Source organism: Heptranchias perlo, chromosome 25 (assembly GCF_035084215.1).
Source record: "Heptranchias perlo isolate sHepPer1 chromosome 25, sHepPer1.hap1, whole genome shotgun sequence".
NCBI lineage: Eukaryota > Metazoa > Chordata > Chondrichthyes > Hexanchiformes > Hexanchidae > Heptranchias > Heptranchias perlo.
This window is the reverse complement of record NC_090349.1, coordinates 29,113,943-29,140,209: the sequence shown is the minus strand read 5'-3', so window position 1 is coordinate 29,140,209 and position 26,267 is coordinate 29,113,943. Positions and strand designations below refer to the sequence as shown.

General features: G+C 43.7%; 1 protein-coding gene across 1 annotated transcript in view; it reads right to left on the bottom strand.

Moving 5' to 3' along the window:
- Nucleotides 1–26,267, bottom strand: part of LOC137342388 (ABC transporter B family member 1-like) — a 122,599-nt gene that overhangs the window by 2,988 nt on the left and 93,344 nt on the right. Inside the window, exon 18 of the mRNA XM_068006318.1 lies at nt 17,350–17,472. Within this exon, the coding sequence (XP_067862419.1) occupies nt 17,350–17,472 (123 nt within the window). The remainder of the gene's footprint in view (nt 1–17,349; nt 17,473–26,267) is intronic.

Genomic DNA, 26,267 nt, shown 5'->3' with positions numbered 1-26,267 from the left:
TTGCAGTACTTATACATTTGATACTGGTGCTACATCATAATTTTTGGCATGCTTGTGCAATATAGAACTGCCAGTTTGGACCAGTACTGGAGGTGATCTTGTTTCATATTAGTTTTGCACCAAAAGCAGTATAACTGCTGTTGGTGAAAAGCCAGTTTTTAATTTTTTTTAAAAAAGTCTAACTGTACAGCACTGTACAATTTCTACAAATTAACTAGCTTGTCAGCTTCTCTCAATGTAAAGAAAGAGACCCACAAAGGAAGCTTGTAAGCAACATCTCCTACAAGCATTTTAGTACAGGTGTACTTTTCAAGATTTTAAGGGGAACTGATAGGGCAGACAGAGGGAAAATATTTCTGCTGGTTGGGGAGTCTAGGACTAGGGGACATAGCCTAAAAATTAGAGCCAGGACTTTCAGGAGTGAAGTTAGGAAACACTTCTATACGCAAAGGGTGGTAGAAGTTTGGAACTCTCTTCCGCAAACGGCATTTGATGCTAGCTCAATTGTTAGATATTAAATCTGAGATTGATAGATTTTTGTCAACCATTAAGGGATATAGGGCTAAGGCGGGTATATAGGTCACAGATCAGCCATGATCTCATTGAATGGCGGAACAGGCTCGAGAGGCCAAATGGCCTACTCCTGTTCCTATGTAGGGAACTTTACTGCATTCCATTTCTAAAGGACACCAAATTAAAAACATTACTCACTTTGCCAGATATACAAAAACAGACATCAAAATGTTGGACTAAGGTAAACTTAGAAGAAACTTAAAAGCAACATATAGTATGTTATCACAATACCTTACCAAATACTATTTCGCAGCTTGCTTAGTAGGTTGATGAAGTGAATCAGCTGGTCTTCTTGTCTTCTCAAGGGCAATTAGGGATGGGCAATAAATGCCGGCCTTGCCAGCGACGCCCACATCCCGTGAACGAATTTTAAAAAAATGTGTGGGAGGAAGAGACACTGATTGTTGATGTCTGACAAAGTCAATGATGTCATCATTAAATTACAGCACAAAAATGGCCAATTCCAGTCTGGAGCAGGGCAATGACTGTCAAATAACTCCTGTATTTTAAATATATTCAAAATAATTTAACATTATAGGTAATCTTTAGTAATATATATTGGGAGTTCCCTTTAATTGCCCTTCCAACAGCCTACTGCTGCTAACCTCATCCCATTTACAAGGAGGCTGTAACAGCAGTTAGAGTGTGAGAGATGACAGTAAAACATGGCTGCCAGCAGGCCCAGCAGCCCAAAGCACTCCCCATTCCCTCCATTTGTTAGTAAAGCAGATTTGTTACCATTCATCTCAGTAAAGAGTTTCTCCAGCTATGGGGGAAGTAGTGGCATTTCAGGAAACAGTTTAAGATCTTGCAGCCATTTTGGAAAAAGTTTTAAAATCTTTTTCTCACTCTAGTACTTTACCCAATGGTTGGGGAAAGCTACGAACAGGTGTGTCACAGTAAAACCACTTTAGTGTCTGCACAGAGAGGAATAGAAGCACTTCAGCAGCTCAGGGTGGCAGGGGCTATGTTTATTTGCCACCTCTACCACTGGTGCCAGTGCTGTCGAGTTATACTGCAAGCAGAAATAGAACTGCTGTTTGATGTACAACCGGAAATCACCAGGATTTGCACTGCTTGTTGCCTCCCTCCTCCAAAGCACCACTACTTTTACATTAAGAACTTGCTGCCAATTACAGTAGTGCTGTCTAATAGCAAACCTGTAATAAAAATGGGGTATGAGACCTCAAGAGTTTTCGATTAATAGTTGATTGAATGTATAATAGGCATCTGAATTCAATCATAGTATTTTAAAATGCAGTACTCTTACTGGTTCAACACTTAACTCAAATTCAATTCAGAATTGACAGGCCTGACTGAGAACACCAAGAACAGTCAATTACCTCCTTTATAGTTTTCTTGGCTGCTGTGTGAGCCTGATTTAAAGCTGCAAAGGACCAGATACTGAAGGCAGTGTCTCCAACAGTAGCAGCAAATGCTATCAAATATTAGTAATAGATTTCATCTGTACTGGAGAATTGAGGAAAGCAGGCTGTGGTCTCATTCTTTTACATTGACCTGCTTATCCTCAATTTCCCAGTACAGTATGGTATAGCACAGTCCTCCATTACTATTTAAACAACAGATACCTGGTAGTGAGTCAAAGGCTGTAACTTAATTGCAGGTTTTGGATGATGTTTATAAAGTTTATGACTTCCTCTAATCCTCTTGATTATGTTCTTATAACTCACTCCTAGGTATCACTACATCAGAACAATTGTAAACAATTTTACAACACCAAGTTATAGTCCAACAAATTTATTTTAAATTCCACAAGCTTTCGGAGGCTTCCTCCTTCCTCAGGTGAATGGTGTGGAAATGGTGTGATTTCCACATTCACCTGAGGAAGGAGGAAGCCTCCAAAAGCTTGTGGAATTTAAAATAAATTTATTGGACTCTAACTTGGTGTTGTACAATTGTTTACAATTGTCAACCCCAGTCCATCACTGGCATCTCTACATCAGAACATTGCTAGGAATGTGTTTATATCAAGATTGCATATTATATGTACACACACAACTTTAAAAAGAATTGTAATAAGTTTAAGGGCAGTTGGAAGTTCTTGCTTTTATGTTGAAAGTGGTCTCGAGATGCTGTCCCGTTCAATAGAAACTATGAGGTGTCAGATAAGAGCTACAAGGGCCCCATTAGTTGCCAGAATTTATAAAGCATGCTGTTAGCTTAGGGACTCATTTTAAACTCAGAATGCAGGCATCTGCTTCTACTAAGCAGGGAAATTAAACGTTATAGTTTAAGAACTGCCAGCAAAAGTTGAACTTTTACACCTTCCAGTTTACTGCAGCACAGTTCTATACATACGCAGTACCAGCAACCTTCCTTCCAGTTTGCTGCAGCACAATTAAGCACATACACAAAACCAGCCATCTTCTTTCCAGTTTGCTGCAGCAGTTATACGCATACATGGTACCAGCAATATTTCTACTATTTTTGTGCATATATTTCTGACTTCTGGGACGTCCACAAAAATTTCCCCACTTTGGTCAAAGTTTAGATTTTGAAAACTGATACAGTCTAGAAAGCTCAGATAATGAGTCACAATTACTATAGTGCAAAAACTGTTTATAGGCAGGCCATCATTGGGAACATTGCTTCAGATGGAGTATGCAGGGATTATTTAGTTCCGCATATTTTCTATTAGGAAATTTGTTGGTTTGTAGAACAGTTTAGTTTGGGCTTATAGCTTTATAATTACAATTGTTAGCTAGCATTACAACTGATCTACTTTTGTAAGGAGTCGTACAACACCAGGTTATAGTCCAACAGCTTTATTTGAAATCACAAGCTTTCGGAGCTTTGCTCCTTCGTCAGGTGAGTGCAGGGTTCCATAAAGGCACAGCATATATAGTCAGAGAACATTGCCTGGTGATTACAGATAATCTTTCCAACTGCCCGTTATCACACCTCGGCAGAAAGATAATCACAGCAATCAAAGGAGTGGATGGTGTTCAGACAGGGAAACATTACATCCAAGAATACTGAATACACAAGCGGTCAGATCACAAAGACAGAGAGAGAGAGAGAGAGAGAGAGAGAGAGAGAGAAAGAGAGAGAGAGAGACCCGAAAGGCACAGAGAGAGAGAGAGAATGACCAGTTGTATTACTATTTGGGTTACTAGATGCAAGTATTTAAACAATAGCAAGTCAGAATTTTATCTTTTGCAGTTGAAGTGCTGGGAGCTCTTGCGGTTAGTGTCCTTTAGGTTTTTCTTAAATTAATTAGTAACTTGGAACAATTAGTTCAGTGAATATATAAGGTGGTACTATTACCACATAATAGATACAATTCTAAAGAGCATAGTTGAGTTAGTTTTACTTCCTCTCACTACCTAATGTTCTTAGACACTTGCCTAACAGGTTGCTTCCAATTGGGATCAGTGCATATGCTTTTAATAGTGTTTAGTCAGCAGTAATAATTGGATAACTGGAACATTTTTACTGGCAAGGGATAGTTTTGTTAGAAAAGATTTTATTGGCACCAAAACAATTTTAAGCTAACCAAATTTTTTTGGAATCAAGAGTTTGATTAGAGAAAATCACTCCTTAAGTTTGATGCTTTTTTAAATACATTGTGGTAACAGTTTCATATTGAAGTAGACTGCTTTAGACCCTCAATCTGGCACACTCATAGTTTTAATATGTCTAAGGTTTGGAAGAAACAAAGAAGAAAATCACAGTGTTTGTGAAATATCCAAATAGCTTAATTATTGAGATCATGTAAAGAAAGAACAAACAAAAAGAATTTACATTTATATGGAACCTTTCACTACCTCAGGACATCCTAAAGCTCTTTACAGCCAATGAAGGCCTTTTGAAGTATAGTTACTGTTGTAATGTACTGAAAGGTGGCAGCCAATTTATGTGTAGCATGATCCTACAAACAGCAATGAGATTAATGACCAGGAAATCTGCTTTTAGTGATGTTGGTTGAGGAATAAATGTTGGCCAGGACATCGGCCAAACTCCCCCGCTCCTCTTCTAATAGTGCCATGGGATCTATTCCGTCCACCTTAGGGGTCAGGGGGGGCCTTGGTTTAAAGTCTCATCCAAAAGACAGATGTTGTGCTTTGTAGATATTCACAGAGGGCAGTTCAGATCATGTTCATTTTCTAAAGCAATCTAGTGGCTAAGAAAGGACATGTATTCAGTTTGGTCCAAATCTGCTAAATCATTTACGTTAAAGCCATTGTGCAATCCTTACTTATTCTGGAATTTGGAAAAAAAAAAGTAATATTGCCTAAATGAACACAAATCCTTACCAGCAGCCTTTTATAAAAAGGCCACATTTTGTTTATCTGCATGAGTAGCTTGACATAATTTCTGCACAGCTTTCCTTTGAGGAAGTTTAATTATGAATTCTATGGCCCAGCTCTCAAAGTACAGAGAAACAGGAAATAGTACAATAGTAATCATTTCCAGCAAAGCAGGCAGTATTTTCAGTATCTTTGGCAGTGCTCAATTTGACTTGGGTTATTTTAGCTGAAAAAAGATAAACACATTAGTAGCTTTGATTCCCACTAGATTTTAAATAAAGTCAAACTGACATAGAACATTACACATATACTTCACATTTGATCTTCCTTTACATGAGCTGTATTATTTGCATTTAAATTGCATAGGAATACTGAGGTTCAACAATTAGGTATTCAGACTTTTTGCTGGATTTAAAATGAGTAATTTAACATGGTTTAACTTTTCCAGGACGGGTACTTTTCCAGGCTTAAAATGCAGACATGCTTTCAAACAACTAGAATTTCTGCAAATCCACAACTTTATATAGTTGTTCAAGGAACAAAGAATCAGAGTATTCTTGAAACTACAGTAATGCAGATTTTTAAAAAATCACAGAAGTACGATTCCAATCCTCAAATGGTCATGAAGTTCGAATTGAATGATGCAATTAACTGTTTTCCTCATTTCCACGTTACCACAAACTTTGGGATTTCCAATTTATCTCTTGCCCTCGGTAAAACATTGGGAGCTCATTAAAACGATTTTCATCTCAACCTCTAAGCAGCATCACTTAGCTCTGATTTAAGGATTTATACTTTACAGTATTGTCCTAAGGGAAGGAGGAACCTTTAGTCAGTTACCCAAGAAACATCTTTGATTGGACATCACGGGGGAAGTGTTAACCCCCAAGAATGGGTGGGTTAGGAAGTAAAAATTGTAGAAATTTGAAGTGCGACTGCAACCCGGCTCCAACACGCCCACTTCCGGGTTTAACGGAGGCGGGTTTGGCTGCGGACGAGTAACCTATTCGCCAGAGGTGGGTCGATCACTAGGCCAGCCATTTAGATGATTAGCAAAAGTTAATGAGGTGATGTTAAATTGAATTCAACAGGCATTTGGATTTAACATCTCCAGCACGGGTTTCCCAGGGCTCGGGAAGTTCGCCAGTGAAACGAAGGTGAGATTGAGCAGCAGTTCATGGGGGTCTTTAAAGTTATGATCGCCCAATGTAAATAAAAGCTTAGTGCTTACAGCTGGTGTCTCAGTTCCTTCTGGCAAACGTTTGGCAGAGACTTCTTGTGATCATACAGGTTTTTCTGAAGTTTGGAGGCTTTCGAACGGACAAGATCAGGATGTGGGGGTGGGGGGGCTCCACGGATAGATTCAATAGGATATTGGACGATGAAGACAATCACCATCCACGGTAGCGACATTACGCTGTGGTGGTATCTGCAGGTGCGCAACACAGATCTGGAGAACAGAGAGAAGAGCAGAGTGGAGACTAGCAGAAAGGAGAGCTGAGCGGAGAATAGCAGAGAGAGAGCAATAGAGGGGCTGAGGTCGCAGGAGGCATTACCCATGTGAGAGGGTCTACAGACAGAGGCTGAGCTATCTGAAGAGCAGTGCCTACACAGGCTCAGAATGAGCCGGCAGGTGGTCGCAGACATCTGCAGCCTCCTTCAAGAAAAGCTGCTCCCTCGGTGAATTACAACTGCTTTAACTTATGCTTGTTACCACGTCTACGTGGTGCATCCCCTGTGGCTTCAGCAGAGGTAGAGGCAGGCTGCTCAGATCCCTGCCCTCACTGCTGAGATGCTTTTGGCCTATGATCTCTGGGTTTTGGAGCCCCTGAGGGCCCTGCCAAAGATTGCTCCACCTCCACCTGTGCAGGGGCAGACTCAGCCATCAGGAGAGGAGGCAGCATGTGGGTATTGGTTTGGGCCGGGGGGGGGGGTGCAATGGGTGAGACGTGGGAGCGCTTTGAGTGGAGTTCCCACTTCCATGTCCCCTTTCGCCATCATCCCTCTTCCAGGCCAGGAACATATCACCCCCACCACTCTGCTGGGGAGCAGCTTGGTGCAGATCAGTGACACATTGTAAGGCCACAGATAAGGTATCTGTCGTCCTGTTTAAGGCAGAAGACATCTCCTGCATGGCCTGCTTAGACTCATTTGAGAGCCGTGCTTGAAGCCCCACGTAGGTGGCCACTCTCTCCATGGTAGACATTCTCCCAATTACCTGTGACACCAGTCCATTAATGTTGCAGTTGGACTCCTCCATCCTCTCCGCTTTTGTGGAGTGTGCATGTGGCACGTTTTCCTGTACCTCTATCATTCTCCTTCTCAACGATGGCCCCTGGGGTTCAGCATCAAGCTGTGTCAAGCTGAGCAGTGCTTGGAGAGGAATGTGCCCCCTGCATGGACTCTCCACAACTGTCCCTGCCACCAGTGTCTGCTTATGCTCACTTGTGATTTGTGAATCACCAGGTGAAAACCCAACTAATTTTCTAACCGAAGTGCGAGTATTTGCACTGGTGCATGGGTGTATGTCCCTGTGACGGTGCACCCTCAGAAGGGATGAGCTCCTCTGAAGAATCGTCGTCATGCATCTCTGCAGACTCTTGCTCTACGTGTGAAGACCCTGGAAGACAAAAGAAAGCGATATGAATTAGTCCTGGCAAAGCAACAATCTTGACAATCGCTATACTCAGGCTTCTCATAGTTCAGTCATTGATGAAATAAAGTTAGCATGTGCGTCAGAGATTTTTAAAATTCTGTCACCATCTGCAAGTTCCCAGTCTCTCCATCTCCGATTGAGGGGAACGCGGATGTGCCACATATCTCCATGGCATCCTCTGCATCAGTGAACTACAAAATTTGTGGTGGGCCACCTCCAGTCCTCTCCCTCGTGTTTTACGCTCTCTTCTCCTACAAGAGGCAAAAGAACAGACCCATGAGTGACTGAAGGTCATTTATTCACCCAATGGATAGAGTGCATTGGGTGAGGCTGACTATCAGACAGATGCATCACACTGCATGAGGATTAAGGTGAGTGGCAGCCGTGGATGGATAAATGGGGAGGTGAGGAAGTGCATAGAAAGTGAAGGATGGGTGCTGCTGAAACTTAAGTGGGTGTGAGGAGTGATGTGATGGAGAACATTTGGCAAGACAGAGTGAGGGAGGTGGGGGGGTGGGTGTTGTACACCACAAGATGTAGATGAATCAGCAACTGTGCTCACTTTTCCTGACCAGGTTAGGTCATTAAAGCACTGCATCCAAGACCGGGGCACAATGCTCCTGCTGCTCACCTCCTCAGCCACGCCTTCTTGGTAGGAGAAGCAGGTTTCTTCCTCCCATTGCTGGGAAAAATTATGTCCCTCCAGCTCCTCACTGCACCCAGCAATACTTCAAGGGAAGCATCATTGAATCTGGGTGCTGGCCTCGCTCTTCGTGAATCCATGGTAAATACCTCCTGGCTCCTCCAAATTTCTTTTTTGCATTGGTCCTTTAAATAGTGGACTTCAGATCACGTCATGTGGGTGCGTGTCACGTCCGCCGCACAGCTTGGAGTCGCGAAACCCAGAAGGAAAAATGTAATCATTCAATCAAGTTGAGATCGCAGAATCCGACCAGCTAACTTTACTTCCGGGTTTCGCGTGCACAATCTCCACGCCCACTCGGCAACCCTGCCCCCACCCCGGCTCGGAACCCGCCTATGCATTAATATTGGGGCCCATTTATCTATTAATAGGCCATCTAAATCCCCTGGCTGCAGGTGGAGGCAACTCAGATGGGGGAGAAAAAAGTTAGATCAGAGCAATTCCATAGCAAAGCTATTTCTACAGCTCACATTTTCCCTCTGTCACGCACTGTTGTTTCTGTCTTTCTGCAGTTTTATACTTGTGAACACAAGTGCAGCTGCATTCCCTCATAAGATTGGCTTGGATGAAGAAGTCCCCTCAGCCTATTTGACCTCATCCTTCCAGCACACTATCCCTACTGTCTTCTTACTAAAGTGCCTGGCCCTTTTTAAAAAATGAGCCAAATATCCTGGTTTCAACCACTCTTCCTGGCAACGTTACAGCTGTTTGTCACGCTCTGTGTAAAGAAATACTTTCCAACGTCTGCCCTAAACGTTAAAAAAAAATAATTCTGGATATTATGGGCGTCACTGGCAAGGCCTGCATTTATTGCCCATCCCTAGTTGCCCTTAAGGTGGTGGCGGCGATGGGCTGTCTTCTTGAACCGCTGCAGTCCTTGTGTTGAAGGTACTCGCACAATGCTGTCAGGTAGGGAGTTCCAGGATTTTGACCCAGCACCAATGAAAGAACGATATATGTCCAAGTCAGGATGGTGTGTGACTTAGAGGGGAACTTGCAGGTGGTGGTGTTCCCATGCGCCTGCTGCCCTTGTCCTTCTAGGTGGTAGAGGTCGCAGGTTTTTGAGGTTTCAAATGAAACAGCAGATTATGCTACATTTGATATCAGCACCCTGGGCTAGGAGGGATAAAATGCGCCATGGTTCACATTCTTGATCACCGTCAAGTGAACCCGGTTGGAAGTGCAAGTGTGGACATCAGGTAAGGACAGGATTGGGCTCAGCTGTGAAACACCCACAGTCCAGTGACCAGCACCAAAGGAACTGTACCCCAGCAAGGAATCGATGGGAGTAATTTTCACCCCCAAGAACGGGAGGGCTGGAAGCAGATAGGCAGTAAAAATTGTTGATTTCATCAGCGGGATAGCAACCCGGCTCCAATGCGTCCACTTCCAGGTTTAGCCAAGGCATGTTTGGATGCGCGCGCATCCGAAACCCAGAAGTCGCATCCCGTTAATGCCGGCGGATGGATCGTTAAAGGGGCAATTTACCTACTTCAATTACTTAAGGTAGGTCATTTATTGTGGATTATGAACTTGAAATGGATTTTACCTTACCTGCACGAGTTTCCCCTAGCTTCTCAAACTCGCCAGTGAAACGGGGGTGAGAGTCACGCAGAAGATGATTTGGCCCTTTAAACCTGTGATTGACACATCTCAAGAAAAGCTCAGGGATTGCAGCTGGTCTCTCAGTTCTCTCGGGCAAAAGGCTGGCTGAGAGATGTTTGTGTTGGGTCTCTAGTCACTCCTCCAGCCATCACTCAATTAAATTAAATAAACTGAAAATAATCAATTGTTAACATCCTGAATCAATGTTGAGTGTGTGCACAAGCTTATATATATATTTTTTAAGAATGATAACAACAATTGAAATATTGGAATATTCTGCAGTCAAGTTACTTGAAAGAATCATAACATTTTATAAGAACTTGACTGTTTTGCTAATAAAAATTATAGAACTCGAAATGTGTTTCCAATTCTCATCCATTATTTGCCTTTGTGTGGTCCATCTCTTCCCTTCTTTTTCTGGCTTTCTCTCTCTCCATCTTTGGCAATAGGCTTTCCATAGATATTTATTACAAGCTCGGACTCCCATAACTATTTGGATTGTGTTTCTTCCCACCCAACTTCCAGTAAATACTTCATGCCTTTCTCTGATTTCCTCCTTCTCTGTCATATCTGCTCTAATAAAATATACTTTCCACACCAGAGTTCCTAAAGGTCCTTCTTTTTCCTCAGCTGAGTCTTCCCTCAACAGTGGTTGAAAGGCCCTTTGATTGAATCCACCACATTTCTCATATGCAGCGGAATATAACTGCCAGGGACATCCGTTATGGTTTTTATCTTTTAATGCTAATGCGAGTACTGTTAGGAAGTTCAAAAAATGAGTGTTACTTATATTGCACTGATCATGAAATCACTTCTCTCCATTTCCACCTCACCTTTTTCTCTCCCTGTTCCCTCTCTATTCCTCCCCATTTCTTTCATTTTCCCTCTCTCCTCTCCCTTACCATCTTCCTCTCCCCTCATCTCTCCTTCACCCCTCCCCTGTCCTCACCCTCTATCCGCCCTCTCTCTCCTCCTCACTCAGTCTACCTTCATTGTTCTCACCCTCTCCCTTTCTCTCACCCCTTCCCTCCATGTCTTGGTTCAATTATCTCCCTTGGTTGGTGTGAAAAGTTGCATTGGTTTTGACTCACCACGTGCAATGCCATGGGAGATCAACCAGCAAAAACTGCAACCAATGAAAAGAAATCTCTCTCCCGCAGCACCACCATTGCATCATTTTCTACATCCCCTGGTAGAATAGTGAACGTTGCCTCCACTCAACTGAGCAAAAACATAACAGATCAAACCCCAAACACTGAGTAAAGATTGGAACCAATCGAATGAGTATATATCAGAGAACAACCCCCCAAAAAATGACCATAAGCCCAAATGCATCTCCACAGCACAGGACTACAAACACATAACAGAAATTCCAGGATAGGCCAAGAAACCTTCTCCTCCCCATCCCCAAGCAGAAATTCTGGCATAGGATCACAGAATCTCATTCACCCCCAACTCAGAAATTGCTGGTTAGGATTTAAACCAACATTCACCCCCGGGACCGTTCCCCATTTCCCCCCCCCCCCATGATCAAGACCCCGCCAAAGGACCCCAACCCCCATGGTTGAAACCCCAGCCCCGATGGCCGCCTCCAGCATCAGACCCTCCCCAATGTCCTCCACGGCCCACGATTTCTCCCTCCCTCCCTCCTCTCCGATAACTGGCTGTTTTCCCTCCTGACAGCCTGTCACTCTGGCTGGCTGTCGCATGGGAAACCTGGAAGTGAAATCAATTGCCTTCAACTGAGCTGCGATCGCAGAATCCAGTGCGCTCACTTGACTTTTGGGTTTCCCACGTCATAATCTACCCAGCCACTCAGTTCCCGGCTCTATGCTAAAATCATGCCCAATGTCTTCAGGAACGAAGGGTGTGAAGACAATAAGGGAGAGAAAAAAATGGCTTCAAAAAGGAAGGGAAAGCAGTGGAATGTGATGGGATAATACAGTAGGAAAATCTGATTTGGCCCAGTTGCAAATATTATTTCAAGGGAACAACTATACCATTTAAGACCTCATTGGGTGGCAGAGAAACTGTGCAAAACCTTGCACAAGCCATAATATCCTTAGGGATACAGCTATTACTGACAGGCATTTTCTGAAGAGTTGCTCAAGTTTCTTCGGTTGAATTCTCCTGTCCTCTTTGGAACCAAAATAATAGTAGGTAGTATTAAAAAAGAAAACCGTTTCTGCTGACTTCCGGGCATCTTTTCAATAATGTAAGGAACCTTCCATTTCTTTTAATATCTAACACCGTGTAGTTACCGCCTTCAATATAACTGAAGGCACAATCAATATGACCCTTTAAAGTGAAAGGTATCATGTCCACAGTCCTTTTGATCTAAGCATCAGCTGTTATTTCCTTCCAGAGAGACGATGGCCGGAAATTGCTCATGAAATAACGGCGAGGCTAACAGGGCTCACCGTTATTTCAGAGCAAATGGAAGAGCAAGTTCTGGCGAGTGCACACGCACAGTCAAACGCGGGAATTGCTCGACCATTTGCCCTGCGCGTTTGAAATCTGCGCGGGGAAAAACAGCTCGCCGGCTGAATCAATGGACCAGCGCGAACTTGCTGCACTACCCTGCTGGAAATGAGCTAATCTCTCCATAAAAAAGGTACACTGGTATTTTTTTTAGGTCTAAACTAACTTTTAACGATGTGGTAAGTCTTAAAGAATGCCAAACAACCTCTCTGGCACTGAAAATTAACTTTTAAGAATGTGGAGCCTCATTACTTCTGATTTTAATTGTTGTTCGACGTTTATTAAAATGTTTTTTCTTTAAAAACGATTTTTAAAAACTTTTTCTTTCTGTTTCTTTTATCCCTGTCTTTCAATTCGATATTTCTTACCCTCTCTTTTTTTCACTTTCCCTAACTGATTTTGTAGCTTTCACTTCCTGGTTCTGACTGCGCGGCTCGTCAAAGATGCTTCAAGCTGATTGATTGAGGGGAGAGAGAGAGATCTTTCCCCAACTCACAGAAGCCCGGGAAAGACCGCTGCACCTTTTGCAGCTCACCATTGAAGCAAGTTGGCACCCAGAAGCCCGCAAAAAGTTTGTGGGTGAGTTTATAACCAACAAGTGGGGGAGTGGGGGGGCGGGGTCTTTTCCTCGCTGCTCAGCTCAATTTCTGGGCCGATATCTTAAGTCTAGGTCTTGGGACATGGGCAGTGGCAGAGCTGAAGGCCTGGTTTCAATATACAGAGCAGACGACTGCTGTTAGACTCTTCATGTGAGGACCCTGGAGGCTGAACATTTAATTTCCAACAAGAAAGCATTCTTACTCAAAAGGACCATTTTGTATGAAAATCAAGAGCTAGTCTTGGAAAATACATTAGAGATAGATAAATGGTTTAAGAACTGACCTCCATATATACTTCTTGCAATTAAAAAAAAATCCAGTCTTTTTCAAAAGTATGCATAAAATTTTAAGGACTTCCCTATTATACAATCATGCGTGCATCCATTTACCATGGTTAAAAAGTAAAGCGGCCACACTCTGGTGAATTAAACCAAGAGGATCCCTGCGGAGTGCATATGCTTTCTATCATCAGCGTCAGTTTGTTTAGTCTGTTTCACGATCAATTTTGTTTATTTAAAAAAATCATCTTTGCCAAGTTTATGTTTTGTTTCAGCAAAAGCAAAAAGAAATATGGAGAAGAAAGAAAATCTGCGGTGCCAGGATCAAATACGAAGGGTTTCTTCCATTGAGGTAGCACTTATGATCCTCAGGGAGCAAAAGGAGGGTGGGATTCTCTGTCAACTTGCCTGTTTTACCTGAACTCTGTCTGTTCCTAAGATAACATTCAATGCAGCATTAAAGAGGAAGAGGGTAGATACATGTCGGATGAAATTTAATGTGAAGTAATGTGAAGTGATATTGTTCCTCCCAAAATGTATGACCATATAGACTGAATGGCAAAACTTTAAAAGGAGTTGAGGAGCAGAGACACTTCGGGGTTCAGATACACAAATCTTTAAAAGTGGGAGGACAAGTTGATAAAGCTCTTTTTAGAAAAAAAGCCCATGAAATCAGAGGTTTTAAAAATAAAGATACAGAGTACGAAAGCAAAGCGGTAAGTAATGAAGATGGTTCAGATAAAATTCACTAAGATGATACCGTAGATGAAAGACTTTTCATCTACGGGGTGGGTTCATTTCATTAGAACAAAGAAGATTAAGAGATCTGATTGAGGTGTTCAAAATTATAAGCAGTTTTGACAAGAAAAAGCAGGAAAATTATTTCCACTGAGTCAGTAACTAGAGGTATAAATTTAAAATCACTGAAGAACAAAGGTTAGAATCATAGGGTTTGATTTTCCCGGGAAATTGCGGGTGCCTTGGGGGCGGGGAGGCTCCGAAAATCGGGGTTGTCCCGTTCAGGTTCGGAGCTCGGCTTCAACCCGCCGACTTCAGAGTTCCCCACGGACCTGTGTGCGCGCGGGCGTCCCGAATCCGGAGGTCCTGCCAGCAATTAAAGCCGGTGGGATGATAGTTAAAGAGCCAAATGTACCTCATTGAGGTACTTGAGGCACTTGTAACATATTAGGTAGTTAAATCGATTTTTAAACTTACCTGGGCGGCTTTCCCACGGGCGCTGATTCACGCCTGGTGAAATCAGGCGTGAAGGGCCGGATCAAGCAAAAAGAAACAAAATAAATTAAATAAAAAAACCATTGCATGAAGTGAAAACACAAAATAAAACCCACTTTTCCACCCTGCTCCGATGTCCGATGTCTCCCTCTCCGATGTCTCCTTCTCCAATCTTCCCCCTCTTCAGCCCGATGTCCCCTTGATCTTCCCCTCTCTTCCCCCCCCCGCCCGACATTCCCCTCTCTTCCCCCCCCACCGCCCGACCTTCCCCTCTCTTCCCCCCCCACCGCCCGACCTTCCCCTCTCTTCCCCCCCCACCGCCCGACCTTCCCCTCTCTTCCCCCCCCACCGCCCGACCTTCCCCTCTCCGCCCCCCCGCCCGACCTTCCCCTCTCTTCCCCCCCCACCGCCCGACCTTCCCCTCTCTTCCCCCCCCCCCGCCCGACCTTCCCCTCTCTTCCCCCCCCCCCGCCCGACCTTCCCCTCTCTTCCCCCCCCACCGCCCGACCTTCCCCTCTCTCCCCCCCCCCCGCCCGACCTTCCCCTCTCTTCTCCCCCCCCCGCCCGACCTTCCCCTCTCTTCTCCCCCCCCCGCCCGACCTTCCCCTCTCTTCTCCCCCCCCCCGCCCGACCTTCCCCTCTCTTCCCCCCCCCCGCCCGACCTTCCCCTCTCTTCCCCCCCCCCGCCCGACCTTCCCCTCTCTTCCCCCCCCCCCGCTCTTCCCCCCCGCCCGACCTTCCCCTCTCTTCCCCCCCCCGCCCGACCTTCCCCTCTCTTTCCCCCCCCCCCCCGCCCGACCTTCCCCTCTCTTTCCCCCCCCCCCCGCCCGACCTTCCCCTCTCTTTCCCCCCCCCCCCCCCGCCCGACCTTCCCCTCTCTTTCCCCCCCCCCGCCCGACCTTCCCCTCTCTTTCCCCCCCCCCCGCCCGACCTTCCCCTCTCTTTCCCCCCCCCACCGCCCGACCTTCCCCTCTCTTTCCCCCCCCCGCCCGACCTTCCCCTCTCTTTCCCCCCCCCCGACCTTCACCCCCCCCCACCGCCCGACCTTCCCCTCTCTTTCCCTCCCCCCCCCGCACCGCCCGATATTCCCCTCTCTTCCCCCCCCACGCCCGACCTTCCCCTCTCTTCCCCCCCCCACCCGACCTTCCCCTCTCTTCCCCCCCCGCCCGACCTTCCCCTCTCTTCCCCCCCCGCCCGACCTTCCCCTCTCTTCCCCCCCCCCGCCCGACCTTCCCCCCCCCCCCCCGCCCGACCTTCCCCCCCCCCCACCGCCCGACCTTCCCCTCCACCCGCCCGACCTTCCCCTCCACCCGCCCGACCTTCCCCTCTCTTCCCCCCCCCCCCGCCCGACCTTCCCCTCTCTTTCCCCCCCACCCGCCCGACCTTCCCCTCTCTTTCCCCCCCCGACCTTCCCCCCCCCCACCGCCCGACCTTCCCCTCTCTTTCCCCCCCCGCCCTTCCCCCCCCCACCACCGCCCGACCTTCCCCTCTCTTCCCCCCCCCCGCCCGACCTTCCCCTCTCTTCCCCCCCCCCCGCCCGACCTTCCCCTCTCTTCCCCCCCCCCCCGCCCGACCTTCCCCTCTCTTCCCCCCCCCCCCGCCCGACCTTCCCCTCTCTTCCCCCCCCCCCGCCCGACCTTCCCCTCTCTTCCCCCCCCCCCGCCCGACCTTCCCCTCTCTTCCCCCCCCCCCGCCCGACCTTCCCCTCTCTTCCCGCCCCCCGCCCGACCTTCCCCTCTCTTCCCCCCCCCGCCCGACCTTCCCCTCTCTTCCCCCCCCCGCCCGACCTTCCCCTCTCTTCCCCCCCCGCCCGACCTTCCCCTCTCTTCCCCCCCCCCGCCCGACCTTCCCCTCTCTTCCCCCCCCCCCCCGCCTGACCTTCCCCTCTCTTCCCCCCCCCCGCCCGACCTTCCCCTCTCTTCCCCCCCCCGCCCGACCTTCCCCTCTCTTCCCCCCCCCCGCCCCCCCCCCCCCACCAACCGACCTTCCATTCCAGCACTGGATGATGTCTCACTCTCTCTCTTTCTCTAACCACCCCCCCCCACGTTGCAGCTCCTGACGGCAGCCAGCCTGTCAATCAGGCTGGCTGCCGGGCGCGAAACCCGGAGAGTTTAATCATCATCAATTACGTTGTGATCGTGTCGGAAACAGTAAGATTTCTTTATTCGGGTTTGCCACATGGACCTCCCCCCCGCCCCCCCACCCACCCACACCCTGCTGCCAACCCACCACCATTTCAAAATTGAGCCCAAAGAACCATAAAGCAAAGGAGATCATTCGGCCCATTGTGAAAACTCTTTGGAAAGAGCTATCCAATTGGTCCCACTCCCCTGCTCTTTCCACATAACCTTGCAATCTTTTCCTTTTTAAGTATTTATCCAATTCCCTTCTGAAAGTTACTATTGAATCTGCTTCCACCATCCTTTCAGGCAGTGCATTCCAGATCATAACTCATTGCGTTAAAAGATTTCTCCTCATCTCCTCCTTGGTTCTTTTAGGAGATTTAAAAAAAAATACAAGGGTTGTTAGGACATGGAATACTCTACTAGAAACAATGGTGGAAGCAGAATCCATTATTTTTTTAAATAGGGGAAGTGGATAAATATTTGAAAAAGAAAAAAAGTTAATAGGGTCGGGGAATGCGACTAAGCGGTTAGCTCCTTCAGAAAGCTGACACAGGTTCAATGGGCCAAAAGGCCTCCTTCTGTACTGTAAACTTTTTGAATCCAGGATCATCTCGAGTAACGGTCAAAACTTGCCAACCAACACTTTTATCATTTAATATTTTGCTTTACACAATATACAGGCCACATTTAATTTCTCATTTGTGGGCTGAATTCACAGCAGTGAGGAGATTCCCAACAGCGGACAGTAATTTGACATGACTGTAGCATATTTTAGACATTTGACTTGCAATTCTCCCCCAAACCAAAATGCTTTCTCAACTTACCTTGGAGGCATTTCTTACAGTTGATAGTCTGTGCGCAATTACCAAAACCGTTCTCTCTTGCATAACCCGATCAATGGCCTCTTGTACTAGGTGCTCACTTTCTGCGTCCAAAGCACTTGTAGCCTAGTAAACCAGAAAAATGTGTTAGCGATCCTGGCATGTTTCAGTAATCTACTCAGCATTCAGTCAAATCATTTCAATGTCCACCACAATACCATGGGAATTGATAAATGCATAAGCTTATCAGGGTTAATGTGAACCAGAGTTAAATGGAGCACTTATGTCTGATTTGTATTATATCCATTATCTATAGCAGAAGGAAGCAACTGTTATTTCACTTTAAGGCAATAAATAAGAGCCGGTCAAAACTCTGTGGTGCATTTTTCTCCCCCCACAAACCCTTACCATGATTGCAAACACAACTGTGTTCTCTACAAAAGTCCACAGTAGGGGAAGAATTGTTCTAGCCACTAAGTGTCATGGCATCTTAAGAATGTTCTTTTTGATTTTTGAATGTATTTACAATGACATTACATGTCGTGACCAGAGCAATTCTTCCAACCCCCCATATTATTCCTCTTAAAATTAAAAAAAAAATCACCATTTTGACTAATTTAAATTTGTAACACAATCATTCTTAGTCTGATCCAATATGGTAAGAGTATTCTGAAGCAGTATGTAGCCAAGCAAGCATCCATCTGAGGGGGGTGGTGGTGGAGTGGACAATTAGACCTGGCTGTTCAACTCCATAGCAAGTCTAGAAATTGATCTGATAATATATTTCAGATACAGTAGGGGTGAACAGGGATCAACTGAATAGACTACAAAAGGCACACTCAAAGCGATTAGAGGTCGGAGAGGTATCTGCAACACTGCAGTGCTCATTCTCTGACTCGAGAGTAATGAGAACCAGTAGAAACAACGTCCCAACAAGGAACTAAGCCAGAAACCTCAAGCAAATACCTGAACCAGCACCTGAAAAATTAGGTTTGATAATAGATCCCTTGTAGCCATAAAGATCAAAGCCTAAGGCTCACAATTCATGATTAAAACCTTAAGCAGAAAGTTAAACGTTGCCCCATAATCTTGGGATACAACTTAAAGTAGTGACATTAACCACTGAGGGTGTTTTTTTTGTGATACAGGGGAGAGAAAGATTTATAAATGCAATAGCAGTTGAACCACTCAGAGCTCTTAATCTTACGTGAGGACGTCGCCTGCATCTTTCAGGCAATGGTCCGATCTCCATGGTGACTTTTCACAGAAGCCGCCTGTCAGCTGGGGAAGAGATGGAACTTTTTTTTATTTTTACAATGGATTTAATGCAGAAGTGTCTGGAAGGTGAAGTCAGCTAGACACTGGCCTTTTACCTCTGGGACATGAACTCAAATCTGTCTGCTGACTCTAAGGGTACTATGCCTGATTTGACAGCAATTGGCAATAAAAAAATGTCACAATGATTGAGTAGTGGGTGCACTTCTGAGCTGGGGCTGATGTACAGTGTTGGGGCAGAGTAGAGGAAGCATTTATCTGTGCAATAACTGACCTGATCTGAATGCTTAATGCTGACAATGGATTCTGCAAATAGAATTTGCTCCATTTCCCAACACTAACATTCCTCATCCTGATGAGTACAATAGAAAAAAAATGGTTCACTGAACCTTTTAACCTTAAACCCATATTGAAGCTGAACAAAAATTTGTTTTAACAAGAGCTTATTTTAATGTTAAAAGATAACATTTTCAAGCTTTTGATTATATATTCTTTATTTAAACGTCCTACTACCTGTATTATATATTAACCACACACACACCTTCACCTTTCCCCAAAAAGATAATAAATTACAGCAAAAAAATATCAATTCTATACCTCACAGTAAAATCACAAACTACACTAATGATTCTGAAGGTGTAGTCCATTTATCCAGATTTTGTATCTATATAAGTAGTCACAATACGTGCTAAGGGATGACATTTTCCCTAGCCATTTTAAGCAACCCTCACCATTTCCTATCTCTCCCATCCACTTCTCCTGAGGAATCTCCCATCGTCCAACTTGGTATGTGGGGAAATCACTTTAGGCATATAGAAATAGGAGTAGGCCATTCAGCCCCTCAAGACTATTACACCATTCTATTAGATCATGGTTTATCTGTGCCTCAACTCCATTTACCCGCCCTTGATCCGCATCTCTTGATACCCTTACCCAACAAAAATCTATTGATCTCAGTCTTGACAATTTCAATTGACCAAGCATCTTGGGGGAAGAGTGCTCCAGATTAGGCTTAAAGAGCTGGGTCTATTTACTAGGCTTGAAGAGCTGGGTCTATTTACTCTAGAGCAGCATAGGCTTAGAGGCAACCTAATAGAGTTTTAGAAAATAATGAAAGTGCTAGATTACATGCCTATTGATAGATTATTCCAGTTTGACAGATTAGGGAGGACAGGGGACATGTATTTAAACTATGCAAAAGTAGGAATAGGCTAGATGTTAGACAGTTCTTCTTTTCCCAGGCTGAGCCTCTGGAATGCGTGCGTGCTGACTCTCTGCATGCCTTCAAGAGGCAGCTGGACCGGTTCTTGGCTGGGGCAGAGATCGCATCATATAGAAGGCAAGTGGATTAATAGATAATGAACGTGTGGTCCATGTCATGCCCTGGACTGGATTTGATTGCCTGAGGAGGTCGGAAAGGAATTTTCTTTCCCCCCAACCCCCCTCCCCTACTGGCCCTGGGATTTTCTCTTTTTTTTGCCTTACCCAGGGGATGACATGGCTGCCGGGGTGGGGGGCAGGAAACGTCTAGTCATGATGCTCCAGCCATCATGAGTGTGGGGCAGGCTTGACGAATCAGCTGTTTTCTTCCTGCCCGTCATTTTCGTATGTTCATATTTCCACTACCCCTTATGTGAAAAAATGCTTCCTAATGTCGCTCCTAACTGGCCTAGCCCTAATTTTAAGATAATGCTCCCATGCTCTGAATTCTTCCAATTTTGCTCACTGCCTACATGCATCTCATTGCAGTGTAATGACCCCCACCCCCACAGCAAATGAGCTGATCTCTGGAGGGGTCTGGATTTCCTGAACACCTTAGCAGAAATCCAGGAAAATCATAACCCACCCCCCCCCACCACCACCACCAACTGCAGGAACAATTACAGTCGCCTCCCATTAATTTGAAGTAAGTTTTAGTGCTAAAAAATTCAAATGATCTTGCAATCAAATTAATCAGCTGCAGTAAAACAGCACTGAAGGTTTTGTTTCCAAAGCACAATTCAACGTATCTAGAATTATGTGACTTCAAATTGACAGGCATAGACTGTATATGCGCCAAGATATATATAGATGGCAAATGGATCAGATTCCTGACTTGGTGGATAAGAGAAATTTTGTGCAGATTATTTTCCTACTGCTGTTCACACTTTTGCTGTTCCATGTTACTGACTGCTGCTTGTTAATGATTGCCGCATGATCAATAAGAACTAGTCTGTCTTCCCCCTACTTTTGCCTCCTCTTATTCTGCAGGTGATGACCCATGCTGAGGTGCAGTATTATGGCCACCAGAACCCTTTTATTAACTCATGAACGTAGTTATTCTTCACATGAGCCTAAATGAACGTCACAGGCTATTAGTTGGGGAGTGGGAGCAATTGCAACTGAGCCGGATCCTATCCTTGCTTACTATCCACCTCTGCTCACTTTTGAGGAGGAGGATCATTGGATAGTGATCTGGAGTGGGAATCTAGCTGATTTCATCTCTCTCCCTAGTTCAGGGATACAGAGGCCAGTAGTGGCCCACGGATGTCCAGGCCGGGATCAGCTGACAATAAAGACCTAGGATCAAACCTTCGACCCTCCAGGTCTGTATAGCTCAATATCACGCCATCTGGTACATAATCCACTAAGCCAGTGGTACGATTTAAGAGGTATTGTAAAAGCAGCATGTCATTACTATTGCTATAATTACATACATGGGTTCAGTGAAGGTATTTTGTGTCTGATTTTGGATAACTGAGTAATCAATTCCCATTGAGTGTGGCAATCCTGAAATTAAGGAGATGGATTCAAACATGGACTGGGAAGTTCACGTAGTCATTATTGAGTGTCCCAGCTTTTAAATAAGTTGCCATTGGACACGTCATAGGAACATAGGAACAGGAGTGAGCCATTCAGCCCCTCGTGCCTTCTCCGCCATTTGATAAGATCATGGCTGATCTGTGATCTAGCTCCATATGCCTGCCTTTGGCCCATATCCCTTAATACCTTTGGTTGCCAAAAAGCTATCTATCTCACATTTAAATTTAGCAATTGAGCTAGTATCAATTGCTGTTTGCGGAAGAGAGTTCCAAACTTCTACCACCCTTTGTGTGTAGAAATGTTTTCTAATCTCACTCCTGAAAGGTCTGGCTCTAATTTTTAGACTGTGTCCCCTACTCCTAGAATCCCCAACCAGCGGAAATAGTTTCTCTCTATCCACCCTATCCGTTCCCCTTAATATCTTATAAACTTCGATCAGATCACCCCTTAACCTTCTAAACTCCAGAGAATACAACTCCAATTTGTGTAATCTCTCCTCGTAACTTAATCCTTGAAGTCCGGGTATCATTCTAGTAAACCTACGCTGCACTCCCTCCAAGGCCAATATGTCCTTCTGAAGGTGAGGTGCCCAGAACTGCTCACAGTACTCCATGTGCGGTCTAACCAGGGTTTTGTTACATACATGGGTTACATACGAGGAGAAGAGATAACAAGAAACAGGTCTCTGCCCTATTTGTTTGCTGTCATAGCAACAGTGGAAAATGCTAGTTCAGCTGATTTTAACTGTAATGTGTAAGATAGTACCACAGCTGCACACGGTCCAACAACAGCTCACAAATAAATCCCAGACAGCTCTTTCTCAGTACTATTTACTTACTGGTGCTATTTTATTCTAGGTATAAAAAAAGTCAAGTGTTGTTAGAAAAATTGTACTAATTCCATTGAAAAGTTAAATTATGAACAAGCTTACATATACCTAATCTCTCCTTTCTGTAATATTCTTTTTCATCTCAAGTTTGTGATGTATTGATTTTCAGCTTAAAATTTTATCTCCCCACACACAAACTCATCTGCCATAATTTCGGAAACAAGTTTGCTGATCCAAAAATATACGATTTTTACAACATATTTTAGTAACTGATTTGATCAAACATAAACTGAAATTAAAGCCATCTTGCAATACACCATTTATACATGGAAAACATTGTTATTTTCTGTTTGATGTTTTGAACTTTGTGTGGCAGTTTTGTAGCACTGAAATGTAGCATTGGCTTCCCAGTTTTTATATCTAAATTCATAGTATACAGTTAATAAGTCTTAAATAAAAAAGACTGTAGTTTTTCATAACAATGAGGCTATGAATGTGGTCAGGCAAGCAGTTAATAAGCAGTTTGTTTTAAAATACTGGCCAATTTATAATACCGATCACACATGGTAATTCCCAGTAAAAAGCAACACGTTTCTAACCAGTAAAATTCTCCATTAATGAGCTGTTCAGCAATATGGGATATAATGACCTAAGCACACACCAGGGTGCCGTACAGGAGGTATGTGTGCGTATATTATTATAATTGTATATATAATGTAATATGGTAACATAGCAAATTAAACTCGTGGGGAGCCTATATCTTATTGCTTTGTAGTGCAGCCCTACAGTGTGCTAAGAGACTACAGATTCACTTCATCATATCCCACCATTTAAAAAAAAAAGAATATATACAGTTTTTTATTTTTGAAAACCATCCCCCTTTTGCTGATGTAATGAAACCAAAGGTAAAGTAGGCAACAGCATTACTGCGAGACTGTTCACGGGGCTGTGGGAGAAGGGGAATAAAAACAGAAATGCTGGAAAGGCACAGCAGCTCAGACAGCCTCTGTAAGACAAAGATGCGTTAACATTTTGGATGCGTTAACATTTTGGATGCGTTAACATTTTCAGATGCCAACTGACCAGCATTTTTTGTTTTTATTTCAGCCTTCCATTCAGTTTTTCTTCCCATTTCGGATACAGCTTACATCCCTAAATATTTTATAGCCTCACTCACTCATGTTTTATTCTGCATTTTACAACAGGTGAAAGCAATTTAAAGATTAAATTAATGACAGAGATCTCTCAAGGCAGCTTCCATAACATAATTCCCCCAGTATCAGTAAAAATGATTACACAATATCTTTACACCTTAGAATGCATGCATTGCATGATGGATAACTGATTTCTGGACATGTGTTACAAGGTCTAACATTTTAAGGGGTCTGCTGTCAAAGTTCACGAAACTTGAGTAGCTTGTTAATTTATGAACCTTGACCGTCCGACACCTCAACAGATTCTTAACCATTTTACATTCTTTATAATGCAAATCTTCATATTATAATTTGACTTTGCAGTTTGTAGCTTTATTACCACCACAGTGGACAAGCTTTGTTTTGTGACTTCACATCACATTGGAAATAATAGTTCAAAGGATTATGCTGCACATTTGGAGGAGGGTTTTATTGGAAAAAGCAATTCTAGTCCTCTCACAAAATCAGAGCTTTCTTTTTAAATTAATTCACTATTTTCCAACGATGACAATATTCCTGTGTAAAAATATAAGTAAATCACTAACTTGATAAAATTGAGTTAACAGCTTCATGAGTTCATCATTCAAATCTCAGGACTCTTGTATTCGCTTTGCAGAACACATTTTTCTCAAACTTTAAAATGTTCACCTTTTACACCAGGAGCAAATGGATGTCTGTGAACACCTGATGTAAATATCTGAACAAAACCAGAAATCATAAAAACAAGTAGATTTAAGTAAGACTTCTAAGAAAGATTTGTTCACTCTAAAAGAAATACAGCACATGTTAACTTGGAATCCTCTACTGTTTGAATATCTGAGTATTTCCTTCCAAACACTGATTTTATTTAGTGGTCTATGTCTATTGATGCTTCTGATCAGAACGAAGCTTCAAATAGCCCCAGTACGGATGCACATTTTTCAGCAGCCCTCATCAAATTTACTCAGTCCATCATGTTTAGATCGACAATCTTTAACATGATAAGGCATCTGTAATCTGAGTATTTTTCTGTTTTGTGAGTTATGCGAGGACTAATGAGGCCAATAATTACCAAACAAAGCTACTACCATCTTAATTTATTCAGAAGTCATTTTACCATGAGCCATCCGAAACCATGGCATGGAAACTGCAGCTGCTATTATGATGTTCTTACCTATTGGAGATCTATTCAATGACTTTAAAGAAAAAAAAAATCAGCCTTAGAATCCCATAAGTCCACTTCACATAGAAGCACTTAATTTGTATTGATATTAAATGCTTTGTAATTGGAGAATTTCTACATCCGCCTCACTGCAATTATGGTTCTCCAGAGTTCTCCCCATTAATTTTGGAATGTATTTGCTGAATTTAATAAAACCTTTACATGGTACAATGATTACGTCCAGCCAAGGCACAACTAAATCCTTACTTTACAGGCAATGCTTTGTCAAGCTTTCAAAATCTACATGCAGGCACAACACATGACTTCCAACTGTGGAGACAATTTGCAAATGATCATTTTACAAGCTTAGTGAAGGTCATTGCGGCAAAAACTACTAAGTCACTTTGAGGAATCTTAAATAAGCTTGTTGACTTTAATGTTAAGAATAAAATTAAAACTTCTAGTTGATCTGTAGCCAAAGGAATTATCAACCAAGCAGGAACACAGAAATTGTACAACATCCCTTAAGATACAGAAATAATTGTCGGGAATATTGTGGGGAACTCTCACCCTCCATTCAGAATAGTCCTGTTATTAACCTTTAGCTATTTTCCTGAAGGAATTGCTGACACAAGACAAGTGTTTTCTTCTTACCCTGGGAAACTTTCAGTGCTTATACCAAGAACAAGGTATTTTACTCCTTTCCAATTATTTTGGAGCCATTCCCCACCATTATAATTACACATGGCAAACGTTTTTGGAGTAGTTCCCACCTTTCAACATATTCTAAAGCACAAAAGATTCCAACCGCTATTAGCATAATTCAAGGTTCCATGGTCATTCGCCATCAAGCTTTAATCATTTTCTTTTATTAAAAACATTTTATATACCAAAGCCACCAAACACTATTTATCCTGCATTAAGCTAATCGTCAATAATTGTAACTCAATGCCACTATTCTAGATTAAAGCAACAGACTTACTTTTGTACATACGGTAACCGTGATCACAGGAAAAATTTGCAATACCCAAAAAGAAAATGTAAAAATGCACAATGCAAGAACAACGCTTCATGGATCAGAAGGTAACTAGGAATGATCAAGTAGTTTTAATTAAAAATTAAAATGGACTAAGAAGTTTGAGGGCCGCTTTATTCAATTTTACATCCTTTGTTGGCTAGTGGAAGATGTCATGGCAGACCGTGAGCAACAGGGCAGTCCATTTCGGTGATGCTTGATGATGTCGCAGTAAAGGATCAACAATTACAATGCAATCACTGCAGGGCCACTAAGCGATGGAGTTGACTATATGCACACGCAAAATATATTTTTCTGTAATGTAAACAATTAGCTGATTTTTCAACCAGGCTGCATGAAGAACAGTGTAGTACCTTAAAGCATCATTTACATTTGGTCATTCAGATCCTAATCTATAAAAGGCTAAAAATATAATTAAGACAAAGCAAATCCCAAAACTTATTTCTGACATTTTATTAACCAGGTAGGCCAATGACCAATGCATTGCCTGAAAACATGTTCTGGACAAGTTGGAACTTACCTAGTTTAACAGTAGCATATTATAGAAGGCAGCAAGGGTGCATTTATACTGCAACTTTAGTGCTACTGTGAAGCATTCTGGAACCTGCCCAATCTGACTCTGAAGTGAAATGGGGCGAGAACCCT